This window comes from Salmo salar, chromosome ssa15, assembly GCF_905237065.1.
Source record: "Salmo salar chromosome ssa15, Ssal_v3.1, whole genome shotgun sequence".
Lineage (NCBI taxonomy): Eukaryota > Metazoa > Chordata > Actinopteri > Salmoniformes > Salmonidae > Salmo > Salmo salar.
Genome location: NC_059456.1, coordinates 89,553,211 through 89,577,550, shown reverse-complemented (window position 1 = coordinate 89,577,550; position 24,340 = coordinate 89,553,211). Strand labels below are relative to the sequence as shown.

Genomic DNA, 24,340 nt, shown 5'->3' with positions numbered 1-24,340 from the left:
CCTAAAAGCTAAACAAAAAGTAATACACCTAAAATTGAAATATCTGTCATTACCTATCTTGATCAGAGCTGTGAACAGTCCTGTTGTAACTCTTACTATCCTGAAAGCAAAGTTCTAAAAACTGTCTTGTATTGTCTAATCTTTCTATATTTCAGCTATATGCTTGTGGGCAGCGGTGTAAGGACCTGTATGGATGGAGGCTGGGATGGCAGAGTTCCTGTTTGTGAAGGTTGGTAATCTGAAGGAGCATGTCAAGTGAAAATAACATTAACAGTTCTGTGCTTGTTCCTGACTCAACTCTTCATAACTGCTGTTGTGCTCTAATCTGCAGTGGTGAAGTGTGGAAAGCCCCCAAACATTGTCAACGGTGGGCCTGTTGTCCCACCTGAAGATACGTATGACTATGGAAGTGTAGTGCAATATGACTGTGAGAAGGATTACACTCTGGTTGGAAGTAAATCCATAACCTGCCGTGAGAATGGAGAATTCCAGCCAGCTCCACCTGAGTGTAAAAGTATGTTGAAAGCTTTCCTTTTTTCCCGTTTATAAGTATGATTGTTAACAAAACAATAATGAACTGCTTACACCAGGGGTGTCAAACTCATTCCATGGAGGGCCTAGTGTCTACTGGTTTCTCCTTTCAATTAAGATGAGGGGGAGTTCCTTACTAACTCCTGACCTTAATTCATCAATCAAGTACAAGGGAGGAGGAAGAACCCGCAGACATTCAGCCCCCCATGGAATGACTTTGACACATGTTGCTTACACTGATAAAATCTATTTCCCTCCACCACACAATCCTGATCAAGTTCCAGATGACCTCTGAAAGATAAATGTGTAAATATCACAGTATCTAGCTTAATAAAATCAAACATTATCACAGATGTGCATGAGACAGTCCAAGCAAGCAATCTAAAGCATGTTTAATGTGTAGGCCTATTCTAAAAACCATGATGCAACATTGAGCTCAGGAAGTGGGTTTCAATAGAATCTACCATATTATTTGATAGATAATGATTAGTTGCATTATTCATAAATGGGTGATTATACCAACATTGTTTATTGCTTCAAGTAGTCTAAAACAAATAAATAATATACTTTTGTTATGTTTACCTCAAAACAGCAGCGAATGACATCTTTGTTTACGTCTGCAGTGGTCTCATGTCCTCCTCCTGTTGTTGAGAATGGCGTTCGGATTGATGGCCGTCCCCCCTACACGTACAAGTCTTTTGTGATGTATAGATGTAACGCTGGATATGAGATGGAGGGACAAGCCAGTCTGACCTGTGAAATAGAAGGCTGGTCAGCTCCTTACCCAACATGCAAAGGTAAGACTAATTTCAGTGTTTGTTATTTAACACACTTTAGCCTAATATTTTAGCTCAGATATTTTGCATCATTTGGTGTTTATGACCAGAATACCAATGTGTCAGCAAACTGTCTTTTTTAATGGAATTGACCTCTACTCATATAAACACATTGATGTGTTTTTGATAAGAAAAGATGGTACATGTGTTAATGTTCATGCTAATTGTTATTTTTCTCCATATGCATGCCTGTGCATAGCAACCTCTGGTATTTATTTTCCCTTTTTACACTATTTGTGATGGACTAGCTATTGGGTTCAACACCATTCTACTCCTCGGACCACACTGGCTGATTAAAGCATTTAAGAGATCACAACAGTAGTGTTATGACAGACCGGACAAGAATAAGTAGTGGCCTAATTACAGTTGAAGTTGGAAGTTTACATACACTTAGGTTGGAGTCATTAAAACGTGTTTTTCAACCACTCCAAAAATGTCTTGTTAATCTTACATCTAGACGTTCCGCTAGCGGAACACCGCTCCAATATCCAATGATAGGGCGTGGCGCGAAATACAAACTCCTTGAAAATCCGAAAACTTCAATTTTTTTCAAACATATGATAATTTTACACCATTTTAAAGACAAGACACTGCTTTATCTAACCACACTGTCCGATTTCAAAAAGGCTTTACTGCGAAAGCAAAACATTAGATTATGTCAGGAGAGTACCCAGCCAGAAATAATTAGACACCCATTTTTCAAGCTAGCATATGTCACAAAAACCAAAACCACAACTAAATGCAGCACTAACCTTTGATCTTCATCAGATGACACTCCTAGGACAAGTTCATATTTATATCAAAAAGCATTTTTTTCCATTAGCATGTGACGTTCAGAACTAGAAATCCCACCGAACACTTCCGGTGAATTTACTAAATTACTCACGATAAACGTTCACAAAAAACATAATTATTTTAAGAATTATAGATACAGAACTCCTTTATGCAATCGTGGTGTCCGATTTTACAATAGCTTTTCGGTGAAAACACATTTTGAAATATTCTGAGTAGATAGCCCGGCCATCACAGGCTAGCTATTTTGACACCCACCAAGTTTGGTACTCACCAAACTCAGATTTACTATAAGAAAAATTGGATTACCTTTGCTGTTCTTCATCAGAATGCACTCCCAGGACTTCTACTTCAACAACAAATGTTGGTTTGGTTCCAAATAATCCATAGTTATATCCAAATAGCTGCGTTTTGTTCGATGCGTTCGGAAGGGTAACGAAGGGTGACGCGCCGGCGCGTTTCGTGACAAAAAAATTCAAAATATTCCATTACCGTACTTCGAAGGATGTCAAACGCTGTTTAAAATCAATTTTTATGCGATGTTTTTTTTTTTTTTTTTTTTTCGTAAAATAGCGATAATATTCCGACCGGGAGTCGTTGTTTTCGTTCAAAGACTGAAAATGTAAAATGGCCTCTTCACGTGCACGAGCGCACCCGTCTCATTGTTCTCAGATCGACCACTATCCAAATGCGCTACTGTTTTTCAGCCAGAGACTGCAGAGTCATCATTCAACGTTCTGGCACCTTCTGAGAGCCTATGGGAGCCTTAGAAAGTGTCACGTTACAGCAGAGATCCTCTGTTTTGGATAGAGACGACAAATAAGGCCAAGAAATGGTCAGACAGGGTACTTCCTGTACAGAATCTTCTCAGGTTTTGGCCTGCCATTTGAGTTCTGTTATATTCACCATTCAAACAGTTTAAGACACTTTGGAGTGTTTTCTATCCAAAGCTACTAATTATATGCATATTCTCATTTCTGGGCAGGAGTAATAACCAGATTAAATCGGGTACGTGTTTTTTATCCGGCCGTGAAAATACTGCCCCCTATCCATAACAAGTTAACAAACTATAGTTTTGACCATTTGGTTAGGACATCTACTTTGTGTATGGCACAATTTTTCCAACAATTGTTTACAGACAGATTATTTCACTTATAATTCACTGTATCACAATTCCAGTGGGTCAGAACTTTACATGCACTAAGTTGACTGTGCCTTTAAACAGCTTGGAAAATTCCAGAAAATTGTGTCATGGCTTTAGAAGCTTCATCTGTACAAACAATAGTACGCAAGTATAAACACCATGGGACCACACAGCCGTCATACCGCTCAGGAAGGAGACGCCTTCTGTCTCCTATAGATGAATGTACTTTGGTGCAAAAAGTGCAAATCAATCCCAGAACAACAGCAAAGGTCCTTGTGAAGATGCCGGAGGAAACGGGTACAAAAGTATCTATATCCACAGTAAAACGAGTCCTATACTGACATAACCTGAAAGGAAGAAGCCACTGCTCCAAAACCGCCATGAAAAAAAGCCAGATTACGGTTCGCAACTGCACATGGGGACAAAGATTGTACTTTTTGGAGAAATGTACTCTGGTCTGATGAAACAAAAATGGAACTGTTTGGCTATAATGACCATCGTTATGTTTGGAGGAAAAAGGGGGAGGCTTACAAGCTGAAGAACACCATCCCAACCGTGAAGCACGGGGGTGGCAGCATCATGGTGTGGGGGTGCTTGCTGCAGGAGGGACTGGTGAACTTCACAAAATAGATGGCATCATGAGGAGGAAAAGTATGTGGATATATTGAAGCAACATCTCAAGACATCAGTCAGGAAGTTAAAGCTTGGTCGCAAATGGGTTTTTCAAATGGACAATAACCCCAAGCATACTTCCGAAGTTGTGGCAAAATGGCGTAAGGACAACAGTCAAGGTATTGGAATGACCATCACAAAGCCCTGACCTCAATCCCATAGAAAATTTGTGGGCAGAACTGAAAAGGCGTGTGCGAGCAAGGAGGCCTACAAACCTGACTTGGTTACACCAGTTCTGTCAGGAGGAATGAGCCAAAATTCACCCAATTTATTGTGGGAAGCTTGTGGAAGGCTACCTGACTCGTTTGACCCAAGTTAAACAATGTAAAGGCAATGCTACCAAATACTAATTGAGTGTATATAAACTTCTGACCCACTGGGAATGTGATGAAATAAATAATATCTGAAATGCATCATTCTCTTTACTATTATTCTGACACTTCACATTCTTAAAATAAAGTGGTGATCCTAACTGACCTAACACAGAATCTAATCCGGCTGCACGCATGCACCATCGTGCATAAATGTATTTTGCTCCTGATGAGGTGGCGGATGGTCTCCTGAGGGATCTCCTCCCAGACCTGGACTAAAGCATCCGCCAACTCCTGGACAGTCTGTGGTGCAACGTGGCGTTGGTGGATGGAGCGAGACATGATGTCCCAGATGTGCTCAATTGGATTCAGGTCTGGGGAACGGGCGGGCCAGTCCATAGCATCAATGCTTTCCTCTTGCAGGAACTGCTGACACACTCCAGCCACATGAGGTCTAGCATTGTCTTGCATTAGGAGAAACCCAGGGCCAACCGCACCAGCATATGGTCTCACAAGGGGTCTGAGGATCTCATCTCGGTACCTAATGGCAGTCAGGCTACCTCTGGCGAGCACATGGAGGGCTGTGCGGCCCCCCAACGAAATGCCACCCCACACCATGACTGACCCACCGCCAAACCGGTCATGCTGGAGGATGTTGCAGGCAGCAGAACGTTCTCCACGGCGTCTCCAGACTCTGTCACGTGCTCTGTCACCTGCTTCATCTGTGAAGAGCACAGGGCGCCAGTGGTGAATTTGCCAATCTTGGTGTTCTCTGGCAAATGCCAAACGTCCTGCACGGTGTTGGGCTGTAAGCACAACCCCCACCTGTGGACGTCGGGCCCTCATACCACCCTCATGGAGTCTGTTTCTGACCGTTTGAGCAGACACATGCACATTTGTGGCCTACTGGAGGTCATTTTGCAGGGCTCTGGCAGTGCTCCTCCTTGCACTAAGGCGGAGGTAGCGGTCCTGCTGCTGGGTTGTTGCCCTCCTACGGCCTCCTCCACGTCTCCTGATGTACTGGCCTGTCTCCTGGTAGCGCCTCCATGCTCTGGACACTACGCTGAAAGACACAGCAAACCTTCTTGCCACAGCTCGCATTGATGTGCCATCCGGGATGAGCAGCACTACCTGAGCCACTTGTGTGGGTTGTAGACTCCGTCTCATGCTACCACTAGAGTGAAAGCACCGCCAGCATTCAAAAGTGACCAAAACATCAGCCAGGAAGCATAGGAACTGAGAAGTGGTCTGTCGACACCACCTGCAGAACCACTCCTTTATTGGGGGTGTCTTACTAATTGCCTATAATTTCCACCTGTTGTCTATTCCATTTGCACAACAGCATGTGACATTTATTGTCAATCAGTGTTGCTTCCTAAGTGGACAGTTTGATTTCACAGAAGTGTGATTGACTTGGAGTTAAATTGTGTTGTTTAAGTGTTCCCTTTATTTTTTTAGATGTATGTATGTGTGTATACTAAAAACATTCAGCCATGATTATCACATCAGCCCCCTATAACAAACTTATGGTACAGTGCTTAGATTTTGATCAATGTTGTGTAAAACAGTAAAATCAAGCTTTTTGGTTGATGTATGTATAAAACAAATCACTTACTTTGTTTATTTGGTACCACCCAGTCACGAAAAAGGATCGCTCCTATAGATAGTGAGTCACGTGGCTTGCTATATTAAGCAGGCATCGAGGCATTCGGTTACTGTTTGATTGAACATTTAGAATGGGTAAAACGAGTGACCATTGCGACTGAGCGTGGTATGTGCCAGGTGTGCCGGATCCAGTATCTAAGAAACGGTAGCCGGGCTTCTCACACTAGGCTTTTCACGCACAACAGTGTCTAGGGTTTATCAAGAATGGTGCTACGTGCAAAAAAACATCCAGTCAGCGGCAGTCATGTGGGCGAAAACAGCTTGCTGATGAGGGAGGTTGAAGGAGAATGGCAAGAATCTTGCAAGCTAACAGGCAGGCAACAAGCTAATAATGACAGTACAACAGTGGTATGTAGAACGGCATTTCAGACAGACACAACTCATCGGTCACGGATGGGCTATTGCAGCAGGCGACCACACCAGGTCCAACTCCTATCAGCTAAAAACAACAAGAGGAGGCACGTGATCACCAACACTGGACAATTGAGGAGTGGAAAAACATTGCCTGGAACATGACAGTTTGTTCAGTTTACTTGAGTGGCCTGTGCAGTCCCCACACCTCAACCCATTAGAGGATCTTTGGGATGAAATGGAACAGGCTGTTTGCAGCATGAACGTACCGCCGTCCAATCTGCAGAAACTGCGTGATGCCGTCGCATCATCATGGACCAACATCCCTGTGGAATGTTTCCGACACTTTGTATAATGCCCCGAATAATTTAGGCTATTCTGGAGTCAAAGGGGGGTCTGACCTGGTACTAATGGGAGTACCTAATAAACTGATCTTTCCATGACTGACCAGGTAAATCCAGGTGAAAGCTATGATCCCTTATTGATTTCACCTGTTAAATCCACTTCAGTGTAGATGAATGGTTAAAGAAGGATTTTTAAGCATTGAGACAGATTCTGTATGTGTGCCATTCAGATGGTGAATGGGCAAGACAAAATATTTATGTGCCTTTTTGAATGGGGTGTATTTGAGTGTCAAGAACTGCAACACTACTGTGTTTTCACACTCTACAGTTTTTTTTATTTTACCTTTTATTTAACTAGGCAAGTCGGTTAAGAACAAATTCTTATTTTCAATGATGGCCTAGGACCAGTGGGTTTCATGTGTGTAATGGTCCACCACCCAAAGGACAACCAGCCAACTTGACACAACTGTGGGAAGCATTGGAGTCAATATGGACCAGCATCCCTGTGGAACGCTTTCAACATGTTGTAGAATCTATGCTGATGGTAAAAGGGGGTGCGACTCAATGTTTTGTACACTCGGTGTACTGTATATAGCCTAGCAATGGCTTTGCTTCTGACCCCTCATGTTCTTCTCCATAGCATTACCTAGCCTACCCGGAGAAGGCAAGTAGAAAAGCTGCCGTTGCACGTTGGCGAGGAAATATTGACGGTAATCTTTGGACAATAAATTAGACGAGGTACGATTACGAATATCCTACCAACGGGACATAATTTCCTATGTTTCACGGAATCGTGGCTGAATGACGACATGGATATTCAGCTTGCGGGATATACGCTGCACCGGCAGGATAGAACAGCACACTCCGGTAAGACGAGGGGGGACGGTCTGTGCATATTTGTAAACAACAGCTGGTGCAAGAAATCTAAGGAAGTCTCTAGATTTTGCTCGCCTGAAGAGGAGTATATTGTGATAAATTGCAGGCCACACTACTTGCTTAGGTGGGCATCTGGCAAAACGTTACAGAACAAGCAAACCAGGAAATTCTGTGCTGCTTGTTACAGAAAAGACGTCATGCAGCCCTCTAACGTCTGTTGGGCCTTGACGATATGGATGGTCCAGCTGGCCTTGATTGTTCTCACTGTTCAAGGTGGGGTCATATCTGTATAGAATCAGAATCCTATTTCTTTTCATCTCTCTCTTTCTACAGATGGTAGTTTGAAGCTTAAACTACTACAGTTTATGGGTTGAATTGAAGGTGTTGTCTCCTGTATTTGTTCACCTTGGTCATTAACATTAACTCCGTTTTGTCTCCTCTTTCAGCTAAAAACTGCACCAAACCCATAGGAGGGCCAAACATGGTTTTGTCAGATGCCTTCATCACTCAAGAGACATTTGTAGATGGTGCAAAAGTCACTTTTCAGTGTGCAATTGGATATGCCAGAACAGGAGGGTCTCCATCAGTCACCTGTACTGCTGGCATGTGGAGTGACGTGAAACTGGAATGCGGAAGTAATATAATTGTCTATTTATTTGTTCTGAAAAGTTGTGCCATATTCTTGTAAATATTTCCAGTTTTTACTTACCCACTCAACTTGATATATTCATTGCCCATCCTTAAATCTTATTGAAATACTAGCCTGGAATTCGGACCTGTTTTGTGCTAACATTCAACTCATTCTCACTCTGTCATTTTGAAAGTCTGACTGGTTTTCTCTATGGTTGTTTCAGGGAAGTCGTGTGGCTCCCCAGGAGAAGTGATGAACGGCTGGTTTAATCTCTCTGAGGGGATCTTGTTTGGAGACAAGGCAGTTGCTACCTGTAACACTGGGTCAGTGCTTTCTTGAGTCTTAGATGTAATTAAACACATTTTTTTTAGAATTGACATGTCAACATTTTCACAAAGCTGTCCATTTATTGGCCTAATTTAGTGATTTTTTTTTCTTCCAAATGGGCCGTAATCAAACTTCCCCTCCCTAAAAGCTAAACAAAAAGTAATACACCTAAAATTGAAATATCTGTCATTACCTATCTTGATCAGAGCTGTGAACAGTCCTGTTGTAACTCTTACTATCCTGAAAGCAAAGTTCTAAAAACTGTCTTGTATTGTCTAATCTTTCTATATTTCAGCTATATGCTTGTGGGCAGCGGTGTAAGGACCTGTATGGATGGAGGCTGGGATGGCAGAGTTCCTGTTTGTGAAGGTTGGTAATCTGAAGGAGCATGTCAAGTGAAAATAACATTAACAGTTCTGTGCTTGTTCCTGACTCAACTCTTCATAACTGCTGTTGTGCTCTAATCTGCAGTGGTGAAGTGTGGAAAGCCCCCAAACATTGTCAACGGTGGGCCTGTTGTCCCACCTGAAGATACGTATGACTATGGAAGTGTAGTGCAATATGACTGTGAGAAGGATTACACTCTGGTTGGAAGTAAATCCATAACCTGCCGTGAGAATGGAGAATTCCAGCCAGCTCCACCTGAGTGTAAAAGTATGTTGAAAGCTTTCCTTTTTCCCGTTTATAAGTATGATTGTTAACAAAACAATAATGAACTGCTTACACCAGGGGTGTCAAACTCATTCCATGGAGGGCCTAGTGTCTACTGGTTTCTCCTTTCAATTAAGATGAGGGGGAGTTCCTTACTAACTCCTGACCTTAATTCATCAATCAAGTACAAGGGAGGAGGAAGAACCCGCAGACATTCAGCCCCCCATGGAATGACTTTGACACATGTTGCTTACACTGATAAAATCTATTTCCCTCCACCACACAATCCTGATCAAGTTCCAGATGACCTCTGAAAGATAAATGTGTAAATATCACAGTATCTAGCTTAATAAAATCAAACATTATCACAGATGTGCATGAGACAGTCCAAGCAAGCAATCTAAAGCATGTTTAATGTGTAGGCCTATTCTAAAAACCATGATGCAACATTGAGCTCAGGAAGTGGGTTTCAATAGAATCTACCATATTATTTGATAGATAATGATTAGTTGCATTATTCATAAATGGGTGATTATACCAACATTGTTTATTGCTTCAAGTAGTCTAAAACAAATAAATAATATACTTTTGTTATGTTTACCTCAAAACAGCAGCGAATGACATCTTTGTTTACGTCTGCAGTGGTCTCATGTCCTCCTCCTGTTGTTGAGAATGGCGTTCGGATTGATGGCCGTCCCCCTACACGTACAAGTCTTTTGTGATGTATAGATGTAACGCTGGATATGAGATGGAGGGACAAGCCAGTCTGACCTGTGAAATAGAAGGCTGGTCAGCTCCTTACCCAACATGCAAAGGTAAGACTAATTTCAGTGTTTGTTATTTAACACACTTTAGCCTAATATTTTAGCTCAGATATTTTGCATCATTTGGTGTTTATGACCAGAATACCAATGTGTCAGCAAACTGTCTTTTTTAATGGAATTGACCTCTACTCATATAAACACATTGATGTGTTTTTGATAAGAAAAGATGGTACATGTGTTAATGTTCATGCTAATTGTTATTTTTCTCCATATGCATGCCTGTGCATAGCAACCTCTGGTATTTATTTTCCCTTTTTACACTATTTGTGATGGACTAGCTATTGGGTTCAACACCATTCTACTCCTCGGACCACACTGGCTGATTAAAGCATTTAAGAGATCACAACAGTAGTGTTATGACAGACCGGACAAGAATAAGTAGTGGCCTAATTACAGTTGAAGTTGGAAGTTTACATACACTTAGGTTGGAGTCATTAAAACGTGTTTTTCAACCACTCCAAAAATGTCTTGTTAATCTTACATCTAGACGTTCCGCTAGCGGAACACCGCTCCAATATCCAATGATAGGGCGTGGCGCGAAATACAAACTCCTTGAAAATCCGAAAACTTCAATTTTTTTCAAACATATGATAATTTTACACCATTTTAAAGACAAGACACTGCTTTATCTAACCACACTGTCCGATTTCAAAAAGGCTTTACTGCGAAAGCAAAACATTAGATTATGTCAGGAGAGTACCCAGCCAGAAATAATTAGACACCCATTTTTCAAGCTAGCATATGTCACAAAAACCAAAACCACAACTAAATGCAGCACTAACCTTTGATCTTCATCAGATGACACTCCTAGGACAAGTTCATATTTATATCAAAAAGCATTTTTTTCCATTAGCATGTGACGTTCAGAACTAGAAATCCCACCGAACACTTCCGGTGAATTTACTAAATTACTCACGATAAACGTTCACAAAAAACATAATTATTTTAAGAATTATAGATACAGAACTCCTTTATGCAATCGTGGTGTCCGATTTTACAATAGCTTTTCGGTGAAAACACATTTTGAAATATTCTGAGTAGATAGCCCGGCCATCACAGGCTAGCTATTTTGACACCCACCAAGTTTGGTACTCACCAAACTCAGATTTACTATAAGAAAAATTGGATTACCTTTGCTGTTCTTCATCAGAATGCACTCCCAGGACTTCTACTTCAACAACAAATGTTGGTTTGGTTCCAAATAATCCATAGTTATATCCAAATAGCTGCGTTTTGTTCGTGCGTTCGGAAGGGTAACGAAGGGTGACGCGCCGGCGCGTTTCGTGACAAAAAAATTCAAAATATTCCATTACCGTACTTCGAAGGATGTCAAACGCTGTTTAAAATCAATTTTTATGCGATTTTTTTTTTTTTTTTTTTCGTAAAATAGCGATAATATTCCGACCGGGAGTCGTTGTTTTCGTTCAAAGACTGAAAATGTAAAATGGCCTCTTCACGTGCACGAGCGCACCCGTCTCATTGTTCTCAGATCGACCACTATCCAAATGCGCTACTGTTTTTCAGCCAGAGACTGCAGAGTCATCATTCAACGTTCTGGCACCTTCTGAGAGCCTATGGGAGCCTTAGAAAGTGTCACGTTACAGCAGAGATCCTCTGTTTTGGATAGAGACGACAAATAAGGCCAAGAAATGGTCAGACAGGGTACTTCCTGTACAGAATCTTCTCAGGTTTTGGCCTGCCATTTGAGTTCTGTTATATTCACCATTCAAACAGTTTAAGACACTTTGGAGTGTTTTCTATCCAAAGCTACTAATTATATGCATATTCTCATTTCTGGGCAGGAGTAATAACCAGATTAAATCGGGTACGTGTTTTTTATCCGGCCGTGAAAATACTGCCCCCTATCCATAACAAGTTAACAAACTATAGTTTTGACCATTTGGTTAGGACATCTACTTTGTGTATGGCACAATTTTTCCAACAATTGTTTACAGACAGATTATTTCACTTATAATTCACTGTATCACAATTCCAGTGGGTCAGAACTTTACATGCACTAAGTTGACTGTGCCTTTAAACAGCTTGGAAAATTCCAGAAAATTGTGTCATGGCTTTAGAAGCTTCATCTGTACAAACAATAGTACGCAAGTATAAACACCATGGGACCACACAGCCGTCATACCGCTCAGGAAGGAGACGCCTTCTGTCTCCTATAGATGAATGTACTTTGGTGCAAAAAGTGCAAATCAATCCCAGAACAACAGCAAAGGTCCTTGTGAAGATGCCGGAGGAAACGGGTACAAAAGTATCTATATCCACAGTAAAACGAGTCCTATACTGACATAACCTGAAAGGAAGAAGCCACTGCTCCAAAACCGCCATGAAAAAAAAGCCAGATTACGGTTCGCAACTGCACATGGGGACAAAGATTGTACTTTTTGGAGAAATGTACTCTGGTCTGATGAAACAAAAATGGAACTGTTTGGCTATAATGACCATCGTTATGTTTGGAGGAAAAAGGGGGAGGCTTACAAGCTGAAGAACACCATCCCAACCGTGAAGCACGGGGTGGCAGCATCATGGTGTGGGGGTGCTTGCTGCAGGAGGGACTGGTGAACTTCACAAAATAGATGGCATCATGAGGAGGAAAAGTATGTGGATATATTGAAGCAACATCTCAAGACATCAGTCAGGAAGTTAAAGCTTGGTCGCAAATGGGTTTTTCAAATGGACAATAACCCCAAGCATACTTCCGAAGTTGTGGCAAAATGGCGTAAGGACAACAGTCAAGGTATTGGAATGACCATCACAAAGCCCTGACCTCAATCCCATAGAAAATTTGTGGGCAGAACTGAAAAGGCGTGTGCGAGCAAGGAGGCCTACAAACCTGACTTGGTTACACCAGTTCTGTCAGGAGGAATGAGCCAAAATTCACCCAATTTATTGTGGGAAGCTTGTGGAAGGCTACCTGACTCGTTTGACCCAAGTTAAACAATGTAAAGGCAATGCTACCAAATACTAATTGAGTGTATATAAACTTCTGACCCACTGGGAATGTGATGAAATAAATAATATCTGAAATGCATCATTCTCTTTACTATTATTCTGACACTTCACATTCTTAAAATAAAGTGGTGATCCTAACTGACCTAACACAGAATCTAATCCGGCTGCACGCATGCACCATCGTGCATAAATGTATTTTGCTCCTGATGAGGTGGCGGATGGTCTCCTGAGGGATCTCCTCCCAGACCTGGACTAAAGCATCCGCCAACTCCTGGACAGTCTGTGGTGCAACGTGGCGTTGGTGGATGGAGCGAGACATGATGTCCCAGATGTGCTCAATTGGATTCAGGTCTGGGGAACGGGCGGGCCAGTCCATAGCATCAATGCTTTCCTCTTGCAGGAACTGCTGACACACTCCAGCCACATGAGGTCTAGCATTGTCTTGCATTAGGAGAAACCCAGGGCCAACCGCACCAGCATATGGTCTCACAAGGGGTCTGAGGATCTCATCTCGGTACCTAATGGCAGTCAGGCTACCTCTGGCGAGCACATGGAGGGCTGTGCGGCCCCCCAACGAAATGCCACCCCACACCATGACTGACCCACCGCCAAACCGGTCATGCTGGAGGATGTTGCAGGCAGCAGAACGTTCTCCACGGCGTCTCCAGACTCTGTCACGTGCTCTGTCACCTGCTTCATCTGTGAAGAGCACAGGGCGCCAGTGGTGAATTTGCCAATCTTGGTGTTCTCTGGCAAATGCCAAACGTCCTGCACGGTGTTGGGCTGTAAGCACAACCCCCACCTGTGGACGTCGGGCCCTCATACCACCCTCATGGAGTCTGTTTCTGACCGTTTGAGCAGACACATGCACATTTGTGGCCTACTGGAGGTCATTTTGCAGGGCTCTGGCAGTGCTCCTCCTTGCACTAAGGCGGAGGTAGCGGTCCTGCTGCTGGGTTGTTGCCCTCCTACGGCCTCCTCCACGTCTCCTGATGTACTGGCCTGTCTCCTGGTAGCGCCTCCATGCTCTGGACACTACGCTGAAAGACACAGCAAACCTTCTTGCCACAGCTCGCATTGATGTGCCATCCGGGATGAGCAGCACTACCTGAGCCACTTGTGTGGGTTGTAGACTCCGTCTCATGCTACCACTAGAGTGAAAGCACCGCCAGCATTCAAAAGTGACCAAAACATCAGCCAGGAAGCATAGGAACTGAGAAGTGGTCTGTCGACACCACCTGCAGAACCACTCCTTTATTGGGGGTGTCTTACTAATTGCCTATAATTTCCACCTGTTGTCTATTCCATTTGCACAACAGCATGTGACATTTATTGTCAATCAGTGTTGCTTCCTAAGTGGACAGTTTGATTTCACAGAAGTGTGATTGACTTGGAGTTAAATTGTGTTGTTTAAGTGTTCCCTTTATTTTTTTAGATATGTATGTGTGTATACTAAAAACATTCAGCCATGATTATCACATCAGCCCCCTATAACAAACTTATGGTACAGTGCTTAGATTTTGATCAATGTTGTGTAAAACAGTAAAATCAAGCTTTTTGGTTGATGTATGTATAAAACAAATCACTTACTTTGTTTATTTGGTACCACCCAGTCACGAAAAAGGATCGCTCCTATAGATAGTGAGTCACGTGGCTTGCTATATTAAGCAGGCATCGAGGCATTCGGTTACTGTTTGATTGAACATTTAGAATGGGTAAAACGAGTGACCAATGCGACTGAGCGTGGTATGATCGTCAGTGCCAGGTGTGCCGGATCTGTGCATATTTGTAAACAACAGAACAGCTGGTGCAAGAAATCTAAGGAAGTCTCTAGATTTTGCTCGCCTGAAGTTGAGTATATTGTGATAAATTGCAGGCCACACTACTTGCCTAGAGTTCTCAGCGATACTTTGAGGCTGTTTATTTACCACCACAAACAGATGCTGGCACTAAGACCGCACTCAGTCAGCTGTATAAGGAAATAAGCAAACAGGAAACCACTCACCCAGAGGCGGCGCTCCTAGTGGCCGGAGACTTTAATGCCGGGAAACTTAAATCAGTTCTACCAAATCTCTAACATGTTAAATGTGCAACCAGAGGGGAAAAAAATCTAGATCACCTGTACTCCACACACAGAGACGCGTACAAAGCTGTCCCTCACCGTCCATTTGGTAAATCCGACCACAACTCTATCCTCCTGATTCCTGCTTACAAGCAAAAATTAAAGCAGGAAGCACCAGTGACTCGGTGTGTGTGTGTGTGTGTGTGTATATATATATATATATATATATATATATATAAATAAATAAAAGTGGTCAGATATAGCAGATGCTAAACTACAGGACTGTTTTGCTATCACAGACTGGAACATGTTCCGGGATTCTTCAGATGACATTGAGGAATACACCACATCAGTCAATGGCTTTATCAATAAGTGCATCGAGGACGTCGTCCCCACAGTGACTGTACGTACATACCCCAACCAGTAGCCATGGATTACAGGCAACATTTGCACTGAGGTAAAGGGTAGAGCTGGCGCTTTCAAGGTGCAGGACTCTAACCCGGAAGCTTACAATAAATCCCGCTATGCCCTGCGACGAACCATCAAAGCGTCAATACAGGGCTAAGATTGAATCATACTACATCGGCTCCGACGCTCTATTACAGACTACAAAGGGAAGCACAGCCGCGAGCTGCCCAGTGACACGAGCCTACCAGACGAGCTAAATAACTTCTATGCTCGCTTCGAGGCAAGCAACACTGAGGCATGTATGAGAGCATCAGTTGTTCCGGATGACTGATCATGCTCTCCGTAGCCAACGTGAGTAAGACCTTTAAACAGGTCAACATACACAAGGCTGCGGGGCCAGACGGATTACCAGGACGTGTGCTCCGGGCATGTGCTGACCAACTGGCAGGTGTCTCCACTGACATTTTCAACATGTCCCTGATTTGAGTCTGTAATACCAACATGTTTCAAGCAGACCACCATAGTCCCTGTGCCCAAGAACACAAAGGCAACCTGCCTAAATGACTACAGACCCGTAGCACTCATGTCTGTAGCCATGAAGTGCTTTGAAAGGCTGGTAATAGCTCACATCAACACCATTATCCCAGAAACCCTAGACCCACTCCAATTTGCATACCGCCCCAACAGATCCACAGATGATGCAATCTCTATTGCACTCCACACTGCCCTTTCCCACCTGGACAAAAGGAACACGTATGTGAGAATGCTATTCATTGATTACAGCTCAGCGTTCAACACCATAGTACTCTCAAAGCTCATCACTAAACTAAGGAACCTGGGACTAAACACCTCCCTCTGCAACTGGATCCTGGACTTCCTGACGGGCTGCCCCCAGGTGGTGAGGGTAGGTAGCAACACATCTGCCAAGCTGATCCTCAACACTGAAACTCCCCAGGGGTGCGTGCTCAGTCCCCTCCTGTACTCCCTGTTCACCCACGACTGCATGGCCAGATATGACTCCAACACCATCATTAAGTTTGCAGACGACACAACAGTGGTAGGCCTGATCAACGACGAGACAGCCTATAGGGAGGAGGTCAGAGACCTGGCCGGGTGGTGCGAGAATAACAACCTATCCCTCAACGTAACCAAGGCTAAGGAGATGATTGTGGACTACAGTAAAAGGAGCACCGGGCACGCCCCCATTCTCTTCGTCGGGGCTGCAGTGGAGCAGGATGAGAGCTTCAAGTTCCTTGGTGTCCACATCAACAACAAACTAAAATGGTCCAACCACACCAAGACAGTCGTGAAGAGGGCACGACAAAGCCTATTCCCCCTCAAGAAACAAAAAATATTTGGCGTGGTTCCTCAGATCCTCAAGGTTCTACAACTGCAACATCCAGAGCATCCTGACTGGTTGCATCACTGCCTGGTACGGCAATTGCTCGGCTTCTGACCGCAAGGCACTACAGAGGGTAGTGCGTACGGCCCAGTACATCACTGGGGCAAAGCTGCCTGCCATCCATAACCTCGACACGAGGCGGTGTCAGAGGAAGGCCCTAAAAATTGTCAAAGACCCCAGCCACAGACTTTTCTCTCTACTACCGCATGGCAAGCGGTACTGGAGTGCCAAGTCTAGGACAAAAAGGCTTCGCAACAGTTTTTACCCCCAAGCCTTAAGACTCCTGAAAAGGTAATCAGACGTTTACCTGGACTATTTGCATTGTGTGCCCCCCCAACCCCTCTTTACGCTGCTGCTACTCTCTGTTTATCATATATGCATAGTCACTTTAACTATACATTCATGTACATACTACCTCAATTGGCCCGACCAACCAGTGCTCCCGCACATTGGCTAATCGGGCTATCTGCATTGTGTCCCACTACCCGCCAACCCCTCTTTTTACACTACTGCTACTCTCTGTTCATCATATACGCATAATCACTTTAACCATACCTACATGTACATACTACCTCAATAAGACTGATTAACAGGTGTCTGTATATAGCCTTGCTACTGTTATTTTTAAATGTCTTTTTACTGTTTTATTTCTTTACTTACCTACACACACCTTTTTTTTCGCACTATTGGTTAGAGCCTGTAAGTAAGCATTTCACTAAGGTCTACACCTGTTGTATTCCGCGCACGTGACAAACTTTGATTTGATCAGAGAGTGCCTGTTGTACAACTGAATGACCTTCACATATTTGTTTTAGTGTTTGAATGAGATATTATGCCAACACTTTGTCACCTAACACCTTAACTCATTGTATTAGCCTAACCTTTGATCCTTTGGTAATAGTGTGAGGTTAATGTCTGAGGCTTTTGAATGACCTTAACACCAAGTTAATGTCATAGTCTCTGGCTGAGGTGAAGAATCATCATTGGTTCTGTGAGGTATATTCAGCCTAGTATGCTCACTAAATTCCCCTAGTTATTTGTCTAAACTTCCATTGACACTTGAATTATACATTCAAATGGAATCTGGACGGCATCCAGTGGTAGTTTATGGTGGCTTTTCTCCATCAGACTCTCCTTCGCCTGAAACAAAGGATTGATTGTGATCTGAATATTTGTAACAATGTACCTGTCAAGTGGTCATGGAGAAAAACATGACCCATATCAAATGCATGAAGTAATCCTCACTCTGTCCTCACAAATGGCTGACTCCTATCTTGAACTATGTGAGCTCATGGCCTCTAACACGGAAATAAAGTGTTGGATGTGTTGAAATGTAACACTAGTATGCCATGCCACTAACACCACCTCATTCTTTCACTACTTTATTTGTTTTATGCAACATCCGTATGCTGTATTAGAGTACACACACAGATTTAACAATGACTATCACTTTTTTATGGAACAGATCGTGTACTTGACGCCACTCATACAACCCCAGACCCCAACAGTAAGCGATCACCCAGTTGACATCCATATTTTTGTTGTAGCTATATGAAATTCTCTTTGATTTCAAGCCGTATTTAGGTGATTTCAGCTTCACTGCAAATTCATGTCACCTTCCTTCTGTGTTTGTTTATTTACAGACAATGCTGGGAAAATAGTAGGCAGTGTTGTAGGTGTACTTGGTAAGTTTCAACAGATTCTTTTTAATGTTATAAAAATATTTTTTTCTTTTTTATGACGAGGTATGTGGAGAACAATTTCATTCAAGGAAGAGACTATAGTCTATTACAGTCCAACATTAGAGGTCCCAGACGTGCTCAATGGGATTGAGATCCGGGCTCTTTGCTGGCTGTGGCTGACATTCCTGTCTTGCAGGAAATCATGCACAGAACGAGCAGTATAGCTGGTGGGTACTGGCCCAATGCTCGTAACTGCTAGGCTACTTGCCGGGGAAGTCGTTCAGGTGGTGGGCATTGGGTAAAGCTGGTCGTTTTTTGTGAGGGGCTTGGCCACCCGGTCATCTAGAAATACAGTCATGATTACTAGAGTTTTGGGTTACAGCTCTCGGTGGCTACTCTGGAAATGTGGCCACTAAAAACTCAGACGGGGTTTATGAGCATACAACATTTTGATTTAATTTGAGATAATAAGGAAAGATGGGTGATTTGAGAATGAATTAGCAGAATAATGCAAACTGTTTTTATTTGTAATGGTGTGTATGATGACCTCTTGAACCTTGAACTGAAACATAATGATCTCCAACTTGGCTTCAAGCTGACTGACATGTTGTGGCAGCTGTTCAGTGATGATATGTGTCAACAGATTTATCCAGTTTGTGTTTCACAGGTCCATGTTGGTTTTGTAAAAAAAATTGCTGGGCAGATGGTTATTAGTGTATAAAGAAATGTATTTTTGGGAGATGTCTAACTTTGTATTTTTGGGGTGTTTTCTTTTTCAGTGCCAAGTCTTCTACTTTACCTCAATCTCATCCTGCTTCATTGAGAAGGAAGGAGTCACAGTAAAATGGCTGCTGTGATGTCCCCTGAATCTGCCACCCTCCCAAACACTGGGAATGGTTCATATGCTTTAAAAGGAATCTCTATTACACAATGATTAGAAACCTTCCGATGAAGAATGTACTGGTTCACTTCCATTTGGAAGCTTGTGCTTAAGGAGTGGCCTAACTTGATTACTTTTATGTTTCCAGTGTACTTCACAAATCACTCCTAGTCTGATCCTGATTTCTCATTGCAACATTCTCATGTTAAAATTCACCCATATGTATGGTTGCTGCTTTTCTGGGTGAACTTGCCTCACAAAGCCAGTTTTGCCACCTGTGTGGGGGGGGGGGGGGGGGAGAAATTGAAGGAAATCATATGTTAAGATTTGTAATTTAGTTGATGCTCTTATCCAGAGCAACTTACAGTAGTGAGTGCATACATTTTCATACAAGACCCACAGTATATGTGATGCAGTTGGACACAAGTCATACCAAAGGCCACCACTGGTTTGATAGACCAGGTTACAGATGTTGAACCTATCCTATAGCTCATGAACATCTGGTTCAATGAGAATCAATGGGCTTTCACCAAGTTTCGCTCTAGTCATTGACAAGTCTTAATTGTGTTATTGTGACGTGAATCTGAAAAGCTTGGTTTTATTAGGATAACTTGGAACACCGGAGACAATGAATGAATGCTAAAGGAATTGATGCTTTATACTTCTTTTGTAAAGTGTTAGTTATTTGAGGGATCAAGGACTCTTGCTCATGATCCAGCTTTGGAGTCTTTATTTGCACTATTGTTTTGCAGTTCTACTGTAGATGAGCCCAAAAAATATTTATTTTAAATGTAAATACGTTTTAATGAAAATGTTGCAAGAGTCTCTTCCAACAGGACCACTGAGTAATTGTGTTCTATAGGCAAGAAACCTGCAGCTCTCTAATATCAGGCTCAGCTTAGTGCATTTTGAATGTTGAAAGTGCTCTGGATTCTTCACTATGCCTTATCAAGGGAAAATACCAAATATTCTGCAGTTGTACCCTTTTATTTTGTATTATCTTCGACATTTTCCACTGTCCTTTGTATTCCATTGCCTGGTTGTCTCTTACAGGCTGTCCTGTTTTTTCTTTGTTAATGAAAGTAACAGATTGAATATGTTGTGTGAGATCTAATAGCACTTGTTTTCATAACACTAGGGGTTGCTTCATATGAAACCAGGTTCTTATTGAGTAGGGCAAGTTTAGAATGTTGCAAATAAAAGTATAATAAATATTGGAGTTCAGTGTCTATTGTATAGTCAATTTGAATTAGCTTTGTACCTTACTAAGCAGATCAGTGTTAAACATAAGACAATTTATCCTTTTTCCATAAATGTAATATTTCATTTGATCATTGAAACTACTATATCCAACAGAGGAGCACAGAATTCACAAAATGAAGTATTAATGTGTGTTTGAAAGTATACTGTAGATCTCACCTCTGTCCCTATACGTTGTACTTTTCTCTTTGGTTTCAGTCTGTCTGGAACCTGTTCAATTATCAGTGTGGAACCACTTTAAACTAGTATGTTGTGGGCAGCCAGTTATGAAACAAACGTTTGTTGCACTTGTTTGATTAAAATGAACGTAATGTACCAATCAATTAAACCTCCATCTTTCTCCATGGATTAATATTGATACCATAGACTTAGGCATCGCATCTTAGTATCTAAATGTACATTTGTAATTAAGCAGTGTTCTCATCCAGAGCGACTTATCACACTATTCAATCCGTAGCGCTGAAAATCAGCTTAATAGTGCAATTGACAATTAAAGGCAATGTTCCTGCGGTTGCGGAGACCGCATTCACGTAAACGCATATGTCAGCTCAATCGCAAATTACCTTTACATTTTAACACAGATCTTCTGCGATATGGATTGAATCCAGCCCTTACAGTGAGCTAGGTGGGACAACTTCTCAGTCAAGGGCCAAGAGATCAGAGGTGGCTCAAGTGTAAGGTTGTATGGAGGGGCAGTTCCCCTTGCTGCTCCATAGGCAAGCACCATGGTCTTGTAGTGCATGCACGCTTTGACTGAAAGCCAGCGGAAGGAGTGTGTGAAGGAGCAGGGTGACATGGGAGAACTTTAGAAGGTTGAACACCAGGTGGGCTCCATCTTGAAGTAGTCAACATCTTTGTATCTGTCCCATTATGGCGTTCTGGATAAATTGCAGGAGATATCTCCCATTATGGCATCTGTGAGAGCATGGGCAGCGCCACTGAGACCATCTCCATTTTGAAGTAGTCAATTTTCTTCTACATCTATGAATTGGTAAACAAACTTAAAGGGTGCATACTGCCACCTAAAGTGTGTTGTTTGAACAGGTATAAAGCCAAGGTTTGTGATTTACTGCCACCTGCAGTTATGGAACATTTGCACACAAGTATAATTATTTGGATGATCCAGAGAATGATAGATGCCTCTAGTGGCCAAAAAGCCGTTTTAGCATGGGCAGTGCCATTGAGGGCTTCCCCAATTTGTATGTACTCAACTGGGTGGTACTTCCAACTTTATTGGCTGTTCCATCTCAGTAATCCTGTTGTAGTCATGTCCAACCGGGTCATCAGGAGGGATCAGCTAATCATGACAAAAATTGACTACAAAATTAAGATTGCCTGAATGGTGCTTTCCATGCGCTTACAGACACCATAATGGGAACTATATGGGGATGCTTTCTCTAGCATTCTCTATGGGCTGATCCCTCCTGGTGACCTGGATGGAATTATGTGATCCTTCCTTAACCCATAGGAAGTCCTTCCCAGTTGACTAGTTCAAAATAGTAAACGTCCTCAATTACGCTGCCCATGCAAAAACTGTCTTTTGGGCAATAGAGTTCTCTATCTGTCTCTATGCATAATACTGAACTAGCATCCATTGTTACTGTTACAGTATGCTGTGTTTGGGTCTTGGCAGTCCTTGGTTCTTTAACTGATATTTACACATCTCAGATTGGTCTGTGTTATCTTGCCAAAACTGGAACTGCTCTGGTTGGGAATAATGTTTTATTATTTAGCTGAAGGGAAGGAAACATGGTCATACATCATGGAAATACAGTATATGCGAATAGACATTTTATTTGCTTGCAACATATAGCTGAACAGTAGGCTAATAGAGGTTTCACAAGGAAAAAAACTTCCAAAGTATGGCCAGGATTCAATCTCATCGGCCCTTTTCAGTTATGAAGAGTCACAGAGATCACATTCAAAGTAAATGCTGCAGATGTCCACTCAATCGGAATTTACCTTTAAAAGGGATAATCCACTTCAGAAATTACATTTATAAAACTCTGGTCAATGCGGCGACAGTATATGTTATGGGTGGGTAAAATAACAGTTTTCCCCATGATTTAAACCAATCAAAACTTGTGTACTATCCAGTAGTGATGGGCCATTCATGAACAAATGGCTCTTTTTGAACAGATCTTTTTGTTGAAGGTCGGGAACCGAATCACATTGGTGAAAGGGCCTTTCATTTAGCTCCCTGATTTGCACTGCTACTACTGCTGTTTGAGCTGAAAACAACGTTGTTCTGCAGAAAAGTTACAAAATAATTATCTAAAGAAGGTGAATCCTCACTGCAGAAACAAATTGTGGGGGGAGCGCCTCAATCTGGTCCACGCTGATTCTTTTTACAATTTGGCAAGGTAAACATGTATTTCAACGCGCATTGGAGATATGCCATTTTTTTCATGGTTCTAGGTAAATTCAGAAGCATTTTGAACGACGAATCGTTTGGGAGCCAAATGAGCCGGCTCTTTTGTGTGAACGGAGACAAATGAGCCAGCTCACAGAAAGGATTCGGAATGCCCATCACTACTATCCAGGTGCCATCTCTGCTAATCACGTCTGCCAATCAAGTTCTCCGTATCTAGGTACTAAACACCGCTGGTGACAGCCTGAGAGATATCTCCGTCCGACAAACTGCTATGAGGTAAATAATTTTGTATTTGTTTATAATCAAACTATTTAGTTATAGAACGTGATACCATAAATGCAAGCTGTAAAATTACTCCCAAATTAGAATGCAGCAACTGTAACGTATCTAGCTTGCTAGGTAGCTAGTTACTATACAAGAATAATACAATATTTTGTATCAAGTCTGCCAGAAGATTGCCCAAATGTGCCGAATTGGTCAATTGATACATGTTCAGGCCATCCTGTTTCCATTGATCATCCTTGAGATGTTTCTACTTGGAGTCCACCTGTGGTAAATTCAATTGATTGGACATGATTTGGAAAGACACACACCTGTTTGTATAAGGTCCCACAGTTGACAGTGCATGTCAGAGCAAAAACCAAGCCATGAGGTTGTAGGAATTTTCCATAGAGCTCTGAGACAGGATTGTGTTGAGGCACAGATCTGTGGAAGGGTACCAAAAAAATTCTGCGGCATTGAAGGTCCCCAAGAACACAGTGTCCTCCATCATTCTTAAATGGAAGAAGTTTGGAACCACCTAGAGCTGTCTGCCTGGACAACTGAGCAATAGGGGGAGAAGGGCCTTGGTCAGCAAAGTGACTAAGAACCCAATGGTCACTCTGACAGAGCGTTGTTGTTAACCCTAACCCAGCACTCCACCAATCAGACCTTTATGGTAGAGTGGCCAGACGGAAGCCACTCCTCGGTAAAAGGCACATGACAGCCCGCTTGGAGTTCGCCAAAAGGAACCTAAAGGACTTTTTGCCAAGCGTCACATCTGGAGGAAACCTGGCACCATCCCTACGGTGAAGTATCATGCTGGCAGCATCATGCTGCGGGGATGTTTTTCAGGGAAAAAGATGAACGGAGCAAAGTACAGAGTGATCCTTGATGAAAACCTGCTCCAGAGTGCTCAGGACCTCAGACTGTGGCGAAGGTTCACCTTCCAACAGGACAACGACCCTAAGTACACAGCCAAGACAACGCAGGAGTGGCTTCGGGACAAATCTCTGTTTGTCCTTGAGTGGCCCAGCCAGACCCTGATCGGACATCTCTGTAGAGACCTGAAAATAGCTGTGCAGCGACACT

General features: G+C 42.6%; 2 protein-coding genes across 2 annotated transcripts in view; both read left to right on the top strand.

Moving 5' to 3' along the window:
* LOC123727338 (membrane cofactor protein) overlaps positions 1–20,575 on the top strand; it is a 30,814-nt gene extending 10,239 nt beyond the window's left edge. The window contains exons 10-15 of the mRNA XM_045696255.1: positions 156–229; positions 332–514; positions 1,155–1,328; positions 18,260–18,301; positions 18,438–18,479; positions 19,256–20,575. Of these exons, the coding sequence (XP_045552211.1) occupies positions 156–229; positions 332–514; positions 1,155–1,328; positions 18,260–18,301; positions 18,438–18,479; positions 19,256–19,299 (559 nt within the window). The 3' untranslated portion in view covers positions 19,300–20,575. The remainder of the gene's footprint in view (positions 1–155; positions 230–331; positions 515–1,154; positions 1,329–18,259; positions 18,302–18,437; positions 18,480–19,255) is intronic.
* LOC106572544 (C4b-binding protein alpha chain) overlaps positions 7,630–24,340 on the top strand; it is a 42,434-nt gene continuing 25,723 nt past the window's right edge. Inside the window, 7 exon segments of the mRNA XM_014146797.2 lie at positions 7,630–7,795; positions 7,969–8,157; positions 8,377–8,476; positions 8,776–8,849; positions 8,952–9,134; positions 9,774–9,824; positions 9,827–9,946. Of these exon segments, the coding sequence (XP_014002272.2) occupies positions 7,720–7,795; positions 7,969–8,157; positions 8,377–8,476; positions 8,776–8,849; positions 8,952–9,134; positions 9,774–9,824; positions 9,827–9,946 (793 nt within the window). The 5' untranslated portion in view covers positions 7,630–7,719.